A 14,932-nucleotide genomic window follows, 5' to 3' on the forward strand; every position below is an offset into this window, starting at 1 on the left:
ACCTACCTATCTATCTATCTATCTATCTATCTATCTATCTATCTATCTATCTATCTATCTATCTATCTATCTATCTATCTATCTATCTATCTATCTATCTATCTATCTTTCTATCTTTCTATCTATCTATCTATCATTCTATTATTCTATTCTATCATATTATTCTATCGTGGTATCCTTCTATCTATCTATCTATCTATCTATCTATCTATCTATCTATCTATCTATCTATCTATCTATCTATCTATCTGTCTGTCTGTCTGTCTATCTATCTATCTATCTATATATATATATCTGTCTGTCTGTCTGTCTATCATTATATCATTCTATTCTCTCATTCTATCTATTGTTGTATCCTTTATCTATCTATCTATCGTTCTATTATTCTATTCTATCATATTATTCTATCATTGTATCCTTCTATCTACCTATCTGTCTGTCTATCTGTCTGTCTATCTATCTATCTATCTATCTATCTATCTATCTATCTATCTATCTATCTATCTATCTATCTGTCTATCATTATATCATTCTATTCTCTCATTCTATCTATTGTTGTATCCTTTATCTATCTATCTATCTATATATCTATCTATTGTTCGTTCGTTCGTTTCTTCATTCATTTGATCTATCCATTTGATTTTATCTATCTATCTATCTATCTATCTGTCTATCATTATATCATTCTATTCTCTCATTCTATCTATTGTTGTATCCTTTATCTATCTATCTATCTATCTATCTATCTATCTATCTATCTATCTATCTATCTATCTATCTATCGTTCGTTCGTTCGTTCGTTCGTTCGTTCGTTCGTTCGTTCGTTTTATCTATCCGTTCTGTTGTTTCTGTGTCTATCTATCATTCGGTAAATTGTTACATATAAATGTGAGAATTTAAAAAATGAATAAATACAATAGTTTTTTACATGATATTAATTTAAAGTAAAAAAAAAAAGACTATTACAGTTTAATAGAGGTCTCTGCATGGGACCCATCGTATGAAGGTCAGTCTCTCAACAGAACCAGAGGAATATTCTAATATTCTTACACTATACCAAGGATATAATTAGACTTATAATCAATCTGATGGTGATCAGTCATTCTTTTAATAATACAAAATCAATATGTTTGATTAGCACTACTTTTAGGAAAAAAACACCAATTGGTCATAACAAAGAACAAAAATATCTGTGTAGATATCTGTCATCTGTCATTCTATCATTCTGTCCTTCTCTCCTTCTATCATTCTATTCTGTCATTCTATCTATGTATATTGTTCTATCATTCCATCATTCTGTCTATCATGCTGTCATTCATTCTATTTATCGTTCTATCATTCAATCATCATTCTATTTATTGTTTTATCATTCTGTTGTTGTTCTATCTATCTATGTATCTATCATCTATCGTTCTATTTATCTATTGTTCTGCCACTCTATCATTTTATCTATCTATCTATCTATCTATCTATCTATCTATCTATCTATCTATCTATCTATCTATCTATCTATCTATCTATCTATCTATCTATCAGTGGCGATTTCTTTAAGACTGCAAGGGAAGCTCAGCTTCCCCTATAATGTCACAAAATTAATGGTCAAATTACGTACTATTGTATTAACATTTTATTGACTAAAAATGCGTTAGAAAACGTTCATCTCAAAGACGAATTCGTTCAGAATCAGTTAGATATAGCAGGTCGGCTGACTTGATTTTCTTCTCATACATTCCCGTAGCGTCACAGTGCATTTCCCCATTGAAGCCCAGCGTCCATTGACTTCAATGGGGCTGCTTTGAACGTTTTTTTTCAGTGCTTTGAAACTAGACGGTCATTGGATAAACGCTGCGATTATGTCCCGCCCACGGACGCTCAGCGTCTCTGGGGGTGAATGAGGAGTGGGCTGGCCTGGACGCTGAACTTCTGCGTGATGATTGGAGGGTCTGTCGAAAGATTGCATCTCCTTTTGACTGACAGCGATTTTGTCCTATAAGGAATCGCTGAAGCTATTCGTTCGCGCTCTCTGCGCTCAGTCCCATCGTGGATTTCTCAAGTTCAGTCGAAATAAAAACTGCTGCAACCTATTTCTGTATATTTGCTTGGCGAAATTGCTTGATTTTCATCATACATTTCACACAATTATACACCACATTCCTTGTTTCACTTTTACAGAGTTTAATATTTTTTTTAGATCATTCATTCATATGAAACTGCACACGAAAAGTCACTGGAAAAGACGCCTAGTTGGTACGACAGGGTCACAGACCATTTTCTTGAAAAGGAACGTAGGGCAGAATTTACTTTTAAATGAATAGACAATTTTATGATGTAGACCGAAAATGAGCTTCCCCTATTTGACAGACCAGTAGCCGCCACTGCTATCTATCTATCTATCTATCTATCTATCTATCTATCTATCTATCTATCTATCTATCTATCTATCTATCTATCTATCTATCTATCTATCTATCTATCTATCTATCTATCTATCTATCTATCTGTCTAGTCTTATGTCACATGTTTGGCTGTCTACAGACTGATGTAATTTTTCACTTCAGTGATCAGTGCATTCTATGCTGGAGGGCTACAAAGAATTCTGGGGCATCTGGATTGTGGGATTTTTGTGCACATTTGTGTATGTGTTTGTGTGAACAGTGTCGCTGTCCGTGGGGTAAAACTTTTTCCTAATCCTTCAGAAAACTGGCATTAACTGCAGTTTGATCTCACAGCTGAGAGCAACGTTCTGGATTACCGCCCAGCTGACGGGATGACAGTGATGGGTATGTATATGAGATACAGGTCATATTCACCTACCTCATGCACAGAGCTAATATGACAATTACTCTGAAGATATATTCACAACAGATTAGCCATATAAATTGTTTAAACGTTGCACTTTTTATGGTTTAAATAATATATCGTGTGAAAATCTCAATAAATTGACTTGACATGACTTTATATAGGGGGAGTGTTTGCAGTTTGTGTATGACCAAATGTTGCACTGTTTTATTGTGAAATATTATGTAATCATTGGTAGCACTACACAGAGATTATAGATAGTCAAACAGGCTTAAATACCCATTCACTGTAGTCTAGAGGTTAAATGCTTCCTACACAAATAACCATTTTAAAGGTCACTTGGGCTGCTTAAGCTCTCCTAATGTGAATGCTGAGTGTTACTTTAGATGCAGCGCATACAGTATGTGAAAGTCAGGGCCTCTTTACCATCACAATGACATTAGCATATAGAACATCTGCTGGATATGATCCCTGTAGTTGCTGTGACAATACTTTTTTTCAGATTTACAGAAGTTGAACTGAACAAAAAAAAATCATGCGCACAAATGGCATATTTAAAAAGTAAAAGCTTTTATTCATATTCGAAAATACAAAATGAAAATATAGAACAAATTATTCAATGGCTTAGGAAACAGTAACAAACTCAACAAGTGATGGAAATTAGAACTTAGTTAAAAAAGTAGCTTAAAAATAATCAAAAATCTTCATGTAGACCAGTAGGAGCAGGATTCACATTTCAAAAATAGCTCATATCTTGTAAAGGTTTATTCATATGGCAATAGTTTCACACTTGACCTGCTCCACTAGAGTATTTCGCACATAGTAAACCTGAGAATGAGTATTTACTTTTATGGTTAAGTAATATCAGATATCTGTTCCAGGATCAGTCCCATTAATGCGTGTAATGTGAGAGCAGGCTGGAGCTGCATAACCTGTGATGGTGTCATTTACTGTTGTCTCTGCTTCTTTCCTGTAAGAAAAAAGAGGGGAAAAAACTTATGTTCAAAATGTTATGTACTGTAATGTTCTGTTTTATGTTCTAAATGTTGTTTTATGTGATGTGTTGTTTAGTTATGTTATGTTTAAAATGTTATTTTATGCGATATGTGGTTTTATGTTGTTATATGTTATGTTCAAAATGTTATTTCATATGATGTGTTTTGTTACGCTCTAAATGTTATTTCATGTGATAAGTTGTTTTATGTTATGTCCACAAATGTTATTTTGTGATGTATTGTTTTATGCTCTAAATGTTATTTTATGTGATGTGTTGTTCAGTAATGTTATATTTAAAATGATATTTTATGTGATATACTGTTTTTGTATGTGATATGCTGTTTTGTGTTGATGTTAAAAATGTTATTTCATGTGATATGCTGTTTTTTGTTCTAAATTGTATTTTATGTGATGTGTTGTTTTTTATGTTATGTTAAAAATGTTATTTTATGTGATATATTTTATGTTCTAAATGTTATTTGTGTTTTGTTTTGTTTTGTTATGCTGTGTTCTAAATGTTACATTGTTATGTGTTCTGTTATGTTATGAATGTTATGCTGTGTTTTAAATGTTATATTTTTGTGTTTTATATATATATATATATATATATATATATATATATATATATATATATATATATATATGGTACTGTGGTGATTTTATATTTCATTGTTCTCTAAATGTTATATTGTAAATGTTATGTTTTTATAAGTGTTACATTATGTTTATGTGATGTTATGTCTTCACAGTGTTGTGTTCAAACTGTTATACTATGTTGTTTTATTTTATGTTGTAATTTATGTTATGTTATGTTATGTTATGTTATGTTATGTTATGTTATGTTATGTTATGTTATGGTGTTGGGTTCTAAATGTTATGTCATGTTATATTAAGTTACGTTGTGTTGTTGTGTTCTAAATGTTATGTCATGTTGTTACGTTACGTTATGTTATGCTACAAAACGCATGTTGTTAATTTTATGTAGTATTTTAAGTTGTTAGGTTATGGTTCTAAATGTTATGTTATTTTACATTATGGTATGTTACAGTGTTGCTTCCTAAATGTTATATGTATGTTATGTTACGTTGCGTTTGATTACGGTGTTCTATCTAAATGTTATACGTATGTTACATTATGTTGTGTTATGTTATTTTGTTGTTATAAATGTTATGTTATGTTATGTTATGTTATGTTATGTTATGTTACGTTACGTTATGCTATAATACATGTTTTATTTTATGTTGTTAATTTTAAGTTGTATTTTAAGGTTGTTATCTTATGGTGTTGTGTTCTAAATGTTATACGTATGTTATGTTACATTACATTACATTATGTTATGTTGTTGTGTTATAAATGTTACGTTACATTATGTTATGTTATGTTATGTTATGGTGTTGTGTTATAAATGTTTTATGTTATGTTATGTTACGTTACGTTATGTTACGTTACGTTACATTACGTTATGGTGTTGTGTTCAAAATGTAATGTTACATTACTTTTTTATGTTATAGTGCTGTGTTCTAAATGTTATGTTATCTTACATTATGGTATGTTACGGTGTTGCTTCCTAAATGTTATATGTATGTTATGTTACGTTGCGTTTGATTACGGTGTTCTATCTAAATGTTATAAGTATGTTACATAATGTTGTGTTATGTTATGTTATGTTATGTTATGTTATGTTATGTTACGTTGCGTTATGCTATAATACATGTTTTATTTTATGTTGTTAATTTTAAGTTGTATTTTAAGGTTGTTATGTTATGGTGTTGTGTTCTAAATGTTATGTTACGTTATCTTATACGTTACATTACGTTATGTTATGTTGTTGTGTCATAAATGTTACGTTACAATATGTTATGTTATGTTATGTTATGGTGTTGTGTTATAAATGTCACGTTACGTTACGTTACATTACACTATATTACGTGTTGTGTTCAAAATGTAATGTTACATTACATTTTTATGTTATAGTGCTGTGTTCTAAATGTTATGTTATGGTGTTGTGATCTAAATGTTGTGTTTATGTATATTATTTCCTAAATGTTACTGTGACATTGTTATGTGTTCAAAATGTTGTCTTCTAAATGTTCCATTATTTTGTTGTGTTCCATTATGTTGTAAATGCGTTATATGATGTTGCTAGGTTCTGTGTTATAAATGTTATCTTATGTTATCTTACATTATGCAAACAGAACTTAAAAGCATGCATGAACATTTATATTATTAAAGCACCAAGAATTCATGGTGAAATACCTACAAATACGTACCTCTAGGTTTTTGGGGGGGATTTTTTAAAGTTCCTGCTAGTATGTGGTCGATCAGTTTGCTCACCCAGTTATTCTCACTTGGAAATGGTGCACAGAGCTTCAAGTTTTTCTTTGTGATAAATCTGTGGAAATTCATCCATATTTAAATATGCAAACTCAAATGCACCTTGAAGTCTGTAGCACTTTGGAGGCATTTTGAAATGCGTGTAATGCGACTTACATGGTGGCAGGAATACTGCAGGCTCCATCACCCGTCTGAATTGTGAAAGACGTCACCACTTTCTTCGGGATACGCCGGTTGCTTGTGGTTAAACAACAATCCGCTGCTCCATCATTATGAGCTGTGATAGTTAAACAGTGCACAGAATGTTAACCATAAGCAATATCAACAGTCTCACCTATAAAAAAAAATTAAACTTGAAAAAGAGATCATATTTGCTGAAAGGTAAAGTTAAAGTTACTTAAAAACTGTAAACAAATTGTAAAAAAAAAATACTATACATTTTTTTAAGTTAATTTTTAAATTTCAAAACAGAATTGCAGAAGGATATAGCCAAATAATTGTATATTTTGACTCACCTGTTGTACAGCTCCATAGACTGACGCTTAATATAAGCAGAGCACCTGTCCATAATGTCAAAGTGTTAGAGAACATCATTTTGTCCCTCTCTATGTGTTCGTTCACCTGTGCTCAGCCGATATGTGCCTCACCGCTGCTTGCACGCCCTTTATACTCTTCTTCACAAACTTTCACTTTCTTTATGCTTTAAGGCAACCGTTTCCTGTAAATCCATTCCTATTAAAAGAGCCCTTTCACCTTCTTTTGTTAACTGGAAATGGTGGCGCCTGCCAAGTGTTCCTTCATCTGAGCTGTCTGAACTGGAGGGAAAGTTGTGACATGTTTTGTGGGCTTTTGAAATGTGCTTATCAGTGTCACTGCCTCATGAGAAACAAATGCGGTGAAAGTAAAGTCGTATTAGTGGTTGTCACTCATAGCTGGAGGGAACAGGTTGCACATATAAGTGGCTTTGGGACAAATTAGATGTTGCGTAAGTTCCGCTAAGTGATAATTGTAGTGTGAATTAGCCCATTGTTAGATTTCGTTTGCCTTTTAACCAGAAATATCTGCACTGGTTTTTGAGCGGATTCAAGTACTTAATAAAATAAAATAATAATAAAAATAAAAAAAACATTTAAAGAATTAAAACCCACAAAAATAAGAATAAAATTCACAATTGCTCAAGTGTCCACGCTGATTTTGAGTGGATTCAAAAATAAAATTAAAATTAAATTAAATTCAATATTTGAAGCCCTTTTTAGAAAGTGCATGCAGCTCTGCACTGAAAAGAAAATAATAAAATAAAATAAAATAAAATAATATTTTAAGAAAATAACATGAGTGGATTTAAAAATAAAATAAAAATATATATATTTGAAGCCTTTTTAAAAAGTGCATGCAGCTCTGCATTGAATTCACAATTGCTCAAGTGACTCTGAAGTTTGAGTGGATAAAATAAAATAAATATATACATAAAAAAGACATCTGAGTTTATTCAAAAATAAAATAAAAATAAATAAAATAATGTTTGAGTGGATTCAAAAATAAAATAAAAATAAATAAAATAATGTTTGAGTGGATTCAAAAATAAAATAAAATGGAAATATTTAAAATGCTTTTTAAAATGTGCATGCAGCTCTGCATTGAATTCACAATTGCTGAAGTAAAAAGAAAAAAGTAATAAAAAAATAAGTAAAAAAAATGAATATATATATATATATATATATATATATAACCTTTTCAGAAAGTGCATGCAGGTTTGCATTTAAAATAAAATAAAATAAAATATTTAAATAAATATTTAAATCTTAAGTGTCCACACTGATGTTTAAGTGGATTCAAAAATAAAATTTAAATAAAATACATAGATAAAAAATTAAAGAAAAGATAATGACATTTGAGTTAATAAAAAAAATTTAAGAAGGTAAATATAAAAAAAAAATTAAGAAGTGCATGCAGTTCTGCACTGAAAATAAAAAATAAAATTAAAATAAAATAAAAATATTTGAAGCCCTTTTAAGAAAGTGCATACAACTTTGAAAATACAAAAGAAGAAAAGAAATACAGTAAATATTTAAAACCCTTTTTAAAAAGTGCATGCAGCTCTTCATTGAATTCACAATTGCTCAAGTGTCCACACTGATGTCTGGGTGGATTACAAAATAAAAATTAAATTAAATTAAAATATCTGAAGCCCTTTTTAGAAAGTGCATGCAGCTCTGCACTGAAAATAAAATAAGAAAATAAATATTTAAAACCCTTTTTAAAAAGTGCATGGAGCTCTGCATTAAATTCACAATTGCTCAAGTGACACCGAAGTTTAAGTGGATTCAAAAATAAAATAAAAGTAAATTAATTAAAATTAAAAATATATATATATATATATATATATTTGAGTGGATTCATAAATAAGAAAAAATAAAAAATATTTTCCAAAAAGTGCATGCGGCTCTGCATTGAATTCACAATTGCTCATGTGTCTACACTGGTGTTTAAGCAAAAATAAAATAAAATAAAATAAAATACTATTTAAAACCCCTTTAAAAACCTGCACTGCTCTTATCTGCATATACATAACTGGCCAATCAATGTGTGCAGTATCTGCAGTCTGCAGTATGTGACATTATACCAATAATAGTCATAATGGTGATCATAATTATTTTATGACTCTTCCAAGTATCATATTAACTCTTATAAAAGATAAACCACTCGTTGTTTGATTGCAGGCGTTACCAATTTATGGGTTCATGTGTTTTTTGGGTGCAACCCAACAAAGAAGCTGCATGAACATGTACCTGCTTTTGCCGACAGGTAAGAAATGAATGCTGTTGCAAGATTATTATGTAACTTGCTTAGTATTTTTAAATATAATTACTGACTACCTATGCTTTTGTGCATCCATTTACAGATTTCATTCTATTTTGCTCTACATCTCTCTGCTGTAAAATTGCGTTATAGACCAGAAATCAATAAACACATATTTTCTGTGAATTTGTAACCTGAGCAGCTGAAGTGTGAATCGTAATATTTGTGTGCACAGAAATGGCCAGTGTTTTGGCAATACTGGAAGTGTTATATTTCAGGCGTGCATCTACATGTGGATGCTAAATATATGCATGGTCTACAGCCCGCAAAATATCTAAAGGCCTTGGATATGTGTTAATTATGCCGAACTAAAGTCTCTTTAAGAAAAGAAACGGCCCAAGTCTTGAAATCCTGCTCAATTAAAACTTCCCGAAGGGTTGTAGCTGCACACACAGCCAGGTCTTCATTCGGAGTGTATCTCTTGAGCCCTAATGAAGCGTAAAGAGAGGAACAGACTACTTTGATCCTCTACTGAGTTGAAGCAGTTTGATTTCTAACTACAGCTGCATTCAGTTTTCAGTCATTACTTCAAGATTGTCAGGGAAAGAGCCACACGCCGTGTCACTTCCTGTATGATGGCTCACTTCCACCTGGGCTGCAGTAACTTCAGCAGGTCCAGAAGTAATCAAGCTGCTTTGTCTGATGAGGATGTGATGCGGAAATTATAGACAATTAACACTAATTGAAGGCTAGTCCAAAAGTTCTCCATGAGCGTCTTATGCGCATGTTACAGCACCACTATTGAAGTTTTTTTATATTAAATATATTTATTTACATTTTATATTTTAAATTAAACTATTTTCAGTGTCTTAAAAATGAAATGATATATTTTTAAAATGTCTTTTTTTTAAAACCAGTAAAACGTATATTATGAGTAAAACTGAAAACTTTATGAACAGTAAAGTGTTCATTCATTCATTACTTTTTACTGTATATAAAAAAACAATATAGTAGAAATAAATTATATTAAAAGTAAATTAAAGTATATTATTAGTAAAAATTAAACAGTATTATTTAGTTATACTTTTTACACTATATAAAAATAAAATATATATTATACATATATTATACATACATATATATATATATATGAGTATAAAAAGTATTTCAGTTCATTCATTCATTCATATATTCATGCAGAAATTAATTTTTACCATAAATAAATGTATAAAATGTATGTGTAATGTATATGTAATATTGTTACATATTATAGTATATTTATAATTCAAATAAAATAAATATTTTCAGTGTCTTAAAAATTTTAATTTATTTATTTATTAACAGTAACAGTTTGTTGACTTTTAATACACATGAACATTCATGAAACCTTAACCCCCAGTATTCCACATTAGGAAAAGATGTATCAATATTTACAAGTACTCATTGGCAACAAATAAACAGTTAAACAATGTAACAAAATCCTATCAATGTTTCCCACAACTCACATAGCAGACTGGATTCAGGTAAGTAACAGAGGTAAGTAATAAAGGTAAGTAATAACAGTGTCTGGTAATCTGTACCCGTACCATTTTTGTACACACAAACTGACAACTTCTGACAAACTCTTTTAGTAAATAGATTGAAATGCTTACTTTATATACAGTTACTTATAAACTTGACCACTTCAAAGTCAATAACATGTAAAACACAAGTGAACTCTATGGCATGACAACTGTTTTAAAATTACTAATAAAATAAGTATCTAACCGAAAACACATTCATTGGACAGTAAAGAACGTGAATAGTAGCTGTTTTTCTTGACATTTGATCATTTTACTAACTTTTTTTGCAATAAAGTAAGAGAGAGACAAGAGTTTGCCTTCAGTTAAGCAGTCTTCTTTGTTGACTGAAGACGCGTCGTAGTCGCCATGGCAACTCTTCTCTCAACTGCCACTTAGCATTTAGAAAATGCAACTTTGTTTTCCTTAATATATACATTCATGACAATAAAGTTATATAAATACATAGAAATGAGCATATGTAAATCATAAATACAATACAATCAGTGCAATAATCCTGTGACCTGAACACCATGTGGGGGTCATATATATATATACACACATAAGATAAAAAGTCGAAATTATGACTAAGGCCGTGTTCACACTTTGCGTCTTTTTTGACAAGAAAAAGTTGACTAGGGCGTTTTTTTAGTAAAAAAAAAAAAAGCTGGCAGCGTTCTGTTACAAAAAGCAGCGTCTTTTGTTGCTATAACAACAGCTGCAACAGTAGCGTAGTGCTGTGTGGTGAAGAAATGTCGAGAAAGAGCCTCTTTGTGATGTATATTATGATAGAGTTGTTTACTCATATCATACAACTCCTTGTGCTCCGAAACTAGTACGACAAGTTTATCTACCGGCAACTTCTCCATTTTTTTTCTTCTTGTTTTTGTTGTTATGGAAACGATAGGTCCCGCTACTCGCTTATCATTGGTCAGCTGTCAAAAAAGCGCTTGACGTAGGGCGTTTTCTTCAAAAAAGTTCAACTTTTTTCAACTTAAAAAGACGCTCTGAGCTGCAGAAAAAGACGCCGGCGGTGGCGTTTAAAAAAAGCGCTATGGCTTTTTTGAAAAGACGGTTTACTCCATAGGATTAGAATGTAAAACAGACGCTGGCAGTTTGGAAAAGGACGCCAAGTGTGAACACGGCCTTACTATGTCGAAATTATGACTTTAAAAGTCATAATTATGAGATACAAAGTCGAAATTATGAGATAAAAAGTCGAAATTATGACTTAAGTCATAATTACGAGATAAGTCAAAATTATGACTTAAACACATAGATCACATGACCACTTGACGCCTTCCGTTTTGAATCAGATGATTCGCCATACGCCTTGGAAGTTCCGTTTCCAGGAGTGTTCTAATGATAAACGGGACATTCCAGAACGAATTACATTGGCTTAAAGCAGTTTGGAGCTCCAAGTTCAGTACACGCCTTACTAATAAATGATATAACATTTACAGACAAGCAGAATATATTGTAAAATATGAACGCAACACGCTGATTTGCACGTTAAGCGTTTTCTTGGGGCAGAACGGGGCTTGTAAGAGAAGCGTGGAAAATCGGCAATCATATTATATATAAATATATGGTTTGTGGAAAATAAGGTATCTAATGTTTTAAAGTACAAATTAATGTGAAAGCAAAATATCTAAGATTGTGTTGAAATTAAAAATGAATGCATTTTGAAAATATTTCAATTCTAATCAATTATTTAAAAATACTGAGCAAATTAAGCTAGTTTAATCCTGTCACGTCTGTGTCCAATTAAAGGCCCAGTGATTCAATAACTCACTCAAAAACATAAAAGACATTCATTTGTCACTAGCTACTGGCATAAAAATGTAATCAGCAGAAACTGTCAATAATGAGTTAATTAATTAGAGCAAATCTCTTTAATGAACATTGATTTTAGATACACCGTCTGGTGCACCTGGACATATCATCAGTGATGTAACCTAGGATCACGGGGGGTTTCGGGTCTTTCAACAATCAGACCCCCTCCCCTAGGCGACCCAGCCGGGGTGATCAGGTCCCAGCTTATGTCCAGGTAGCGCTACTACCCTACACGCCATACCTCTCCTGATCCACAGCCACCTTGATGCTACTTCTGCAGCATCAGTGGCCAACTTGATGGCCCTTCGCTGGCTCGCCCCTGTGATGCCAAGCATTTTGTAGGCCCTGCAAAGGGATTGGCCCACAAACCCTCGACATCCCACTTCGACGGGTTGGCATATTGCCCGCCACCCATTGCTCCGGCAACCCTCCACAAGCTGGGAGTACTTTGCCCTCTTTCTTTCATTGGCCTCCTCCATACGGTCTTCCCAAGGCACTGTGAGCTCCAAGATAATTACCTGCTTGGAGGCCTCTGAGGTGAGCACAATGTCTGGCCTTAATGTTGTTATAGCAACTGTCTCAGGGAACTTCAGCTGCTTGCCCAGATCAACTGACAGCTCCCAGTCACGCGCCGTTGCCAACAGGCCAGAGGAGGTGCCCCGGGCAGCTGGTGTTGACTTCTCCCCAGCTCTGACAAAAGCTGTGGTCTTCACTGGGTGGAGGCTCTTGCTGTGGCTAATTCCACTGCAGATAGAATCCGCTACAGCTTTTAGGACCTGGTCATGCCGCCAGCGGTAACGCCCTTCGCCCAGGGCTTTTGGACAGCAGCTCAGGATATGTTCCAACGTTCCTCTCCGCTGGCAGAGGGGACATGCTGGTGTCTCCACCATTCCCCAGGAGAAGAGGTTGGATGGACTTGGCAACACGTCATAGACCACCTGGATCAGGAATTTTATCCTGTAGGGTTCAGCCTTCCACAGCTCAGTCCATGTGACTTTGCGCTCCACTGTTTGCTCCCATCTTGTCCAGGCGCCCTGTTGCCGCATCCCAGCCATCTGGCAAGCTCGCTTCTCCTCAACTCCTGCACGCACCTCCTCCAGAATCAGCGACCTCCTCTCCTTCCCTTCCGCCTTGTCATAGCGGGGAGTTCTTCTACTGCCCAGGCCAGCTCTCCCCTGTGCCACTGAGCCCACCAACACCTTTTGCCGTAGCCTTGACTCTGCGTCGTCCACTGCCACGGCAGCCCTCCACTTCCGCCCTGTCCTGACCTCAATCCCAGCCTGGGCAACCTTTGGATCACTGGAATCCCGATACTGTAGGACCTCCCTGGACCGCGTCACCATGAACTCCTCGCTCAGGCTGCTCATGGGAAGCTTCAGCTTGTTGTTCCGCCCATATAGAGCGATGCTGCTCAGGCTTCGAGGAAGTCCCAGCCACCTGCGCAGAAACCTGCTGATCCTCATCTCAAAGTTTCCACTGTTGAAATGGGGACTTCATACACCAGGAGGGGCCATAGGATCCGAGGGAGAATACCATGCTGGTAAATCCAAGCCTTGAACTTGCCAGGAAGGCCAGACTTGTCCACCACGGCCAGCCAGGCCTCCAGGTCTTGGTTGGTCGCTTTTATGGAAGCTGCGTCTCGCAGGCTGCACTTGAACACCTTCCCCAGGCTCTTCACAGGTTCCTCTGTCAGTGATGGTATCTTGGTGGTGCCAAGTGAGAAGTGGAACTTGTCAGTAACCTTCCCTTTCTTCAGCACAAGGGACCTTGACTTTGCCGGCTTGAAGTTCATGCGAGCCCAGGACATCAGCTCCTGAAGACCGTTCAGGATCCACCTGCAGCCTGGGACAGATGTTGTAGTCACTGTCAGGTCATCCATAAAGGCTCGGATGGGTGGCTGTCTAACTCCAGACTTAGAGAGGGGCCCCCTACACTGCATTTCCGCAGATTTCACCAGCATGTTCATGGCGAGTGCAAAAAGGATGACTGAGATTGTACAGCCAGTGATAATCCCCTTCTCAAGCTTGTGCCAGTCGGAGGTTGTTGTTCCGGAGGAGACTCTCAGATGGAAGTTGGCATAGTAGTCCAGGATGAGGTCTCTGAACTTCTTCGGGGTGTGATGCCGGTTCAGTGCCTCTTCGACCAGCTTATGGGGTATGGATCCAACAAATTCAAAATAAATCCGTTTTAAAATGTTTAACGTGTCTTAGTGGAAAGGAGAGTGGTAATAAAAAAAACACATACAGTATTCAGATTATTTAATATAAGTGTACAGGCAAGCGGGTGAACCCGGAATATGAACACAACGCCTGAAATTAATATATATATATATATATATATATATATATATAACTGTAGGTTAGGCCTAATAATTGTATTGATTTTATGTCAAACAACGAAATTAAAATTGAGCAAAGTTTCAATGGAGCTTTCAGTAAACCTCTGTTTTAAAGTGCTCCAATTGGATCTCGAGTCATTTAATTCAGAATGGGACTTCAATGAGCTTATCGTGAATCATTTGAATTCGAACCGGAAGTATAGCGGCTATATATATAATGTGTGTACTGAACTTGGAGCTCCAAACTGTTTTAAGCCAAGGTAATTCGTTG

At 34.4% G+C, this 14,932-nt stretch overlaps 2 protein-coding genes and 1 pseudogene across 2 annotated transcripts in view; all 3 read right to left on the reverse strand.

Annotated features, from left to right (window-relative positions):
• The window catches only part of kansl1b (KAT8 regulatory NSL complex subunit 1b), a 43,900-nt gene extending 41,096 nt beyond the window's left edge, over positions 1-2,804 (reverse strand). Inside the window, exon 1 of the mRNA XM_073832764.1 lies at positions 2,728-2,804. Coding sequence (XP_073688865.1) covers positions 2,728-2,804 — 77 coding nt within the window. The remainder of the gene's footprint in view (positions 1-2,727) is intronic.
• A 546-nt stretch (positions 2,805-3,350) lies between these two features.
• On the reverse strand, positions 3,351-6,911 carry ccl19b (chemokine (C-C motif) ligand 19b). The gene is made up of 4 exons (XM_073833471.1): positions 6,645-6,911; positions 6,286-6,406; positions 6,066-6,187; positions 3,351-3,769 (listed from the first exon to the last, which is right to left on the reverse strand). The coding sequence occupies exons 1-4, from the start codon at positions 6,721-6,723 to the stop codon at positions 3,747-3,749; spliced, it is 345 nt and encodes a 114-aa protein (XP_073689572.1). The 5' UTR covers positions 6,724-6,911; the 3' UTR covers positions 3,351-3,746.
• A 4,143-nt stretch (positions 6,912-11,054) lies between these two features.
• Positions 11,055-14,932, reverse strand: part of LOC141316168 (uncharacterized) — an 18,019-nt pseudogene continuing 14,141 nt past the window's right edge.

The sequence above is a fragment of the Garra rufa genome, chromosome 1 (genome assembly GCF_049309525.1).
Source record: "Garra rufa chromosome 1, GarRuf1.0, whole genome shotgun sequence".
Classification (NCBI taxonomy): Eukaryota; Metazoa; Chordata; class Actinopteri; order Cypriniformes; family Cyprinidae; genus Garra; species Garra rufa.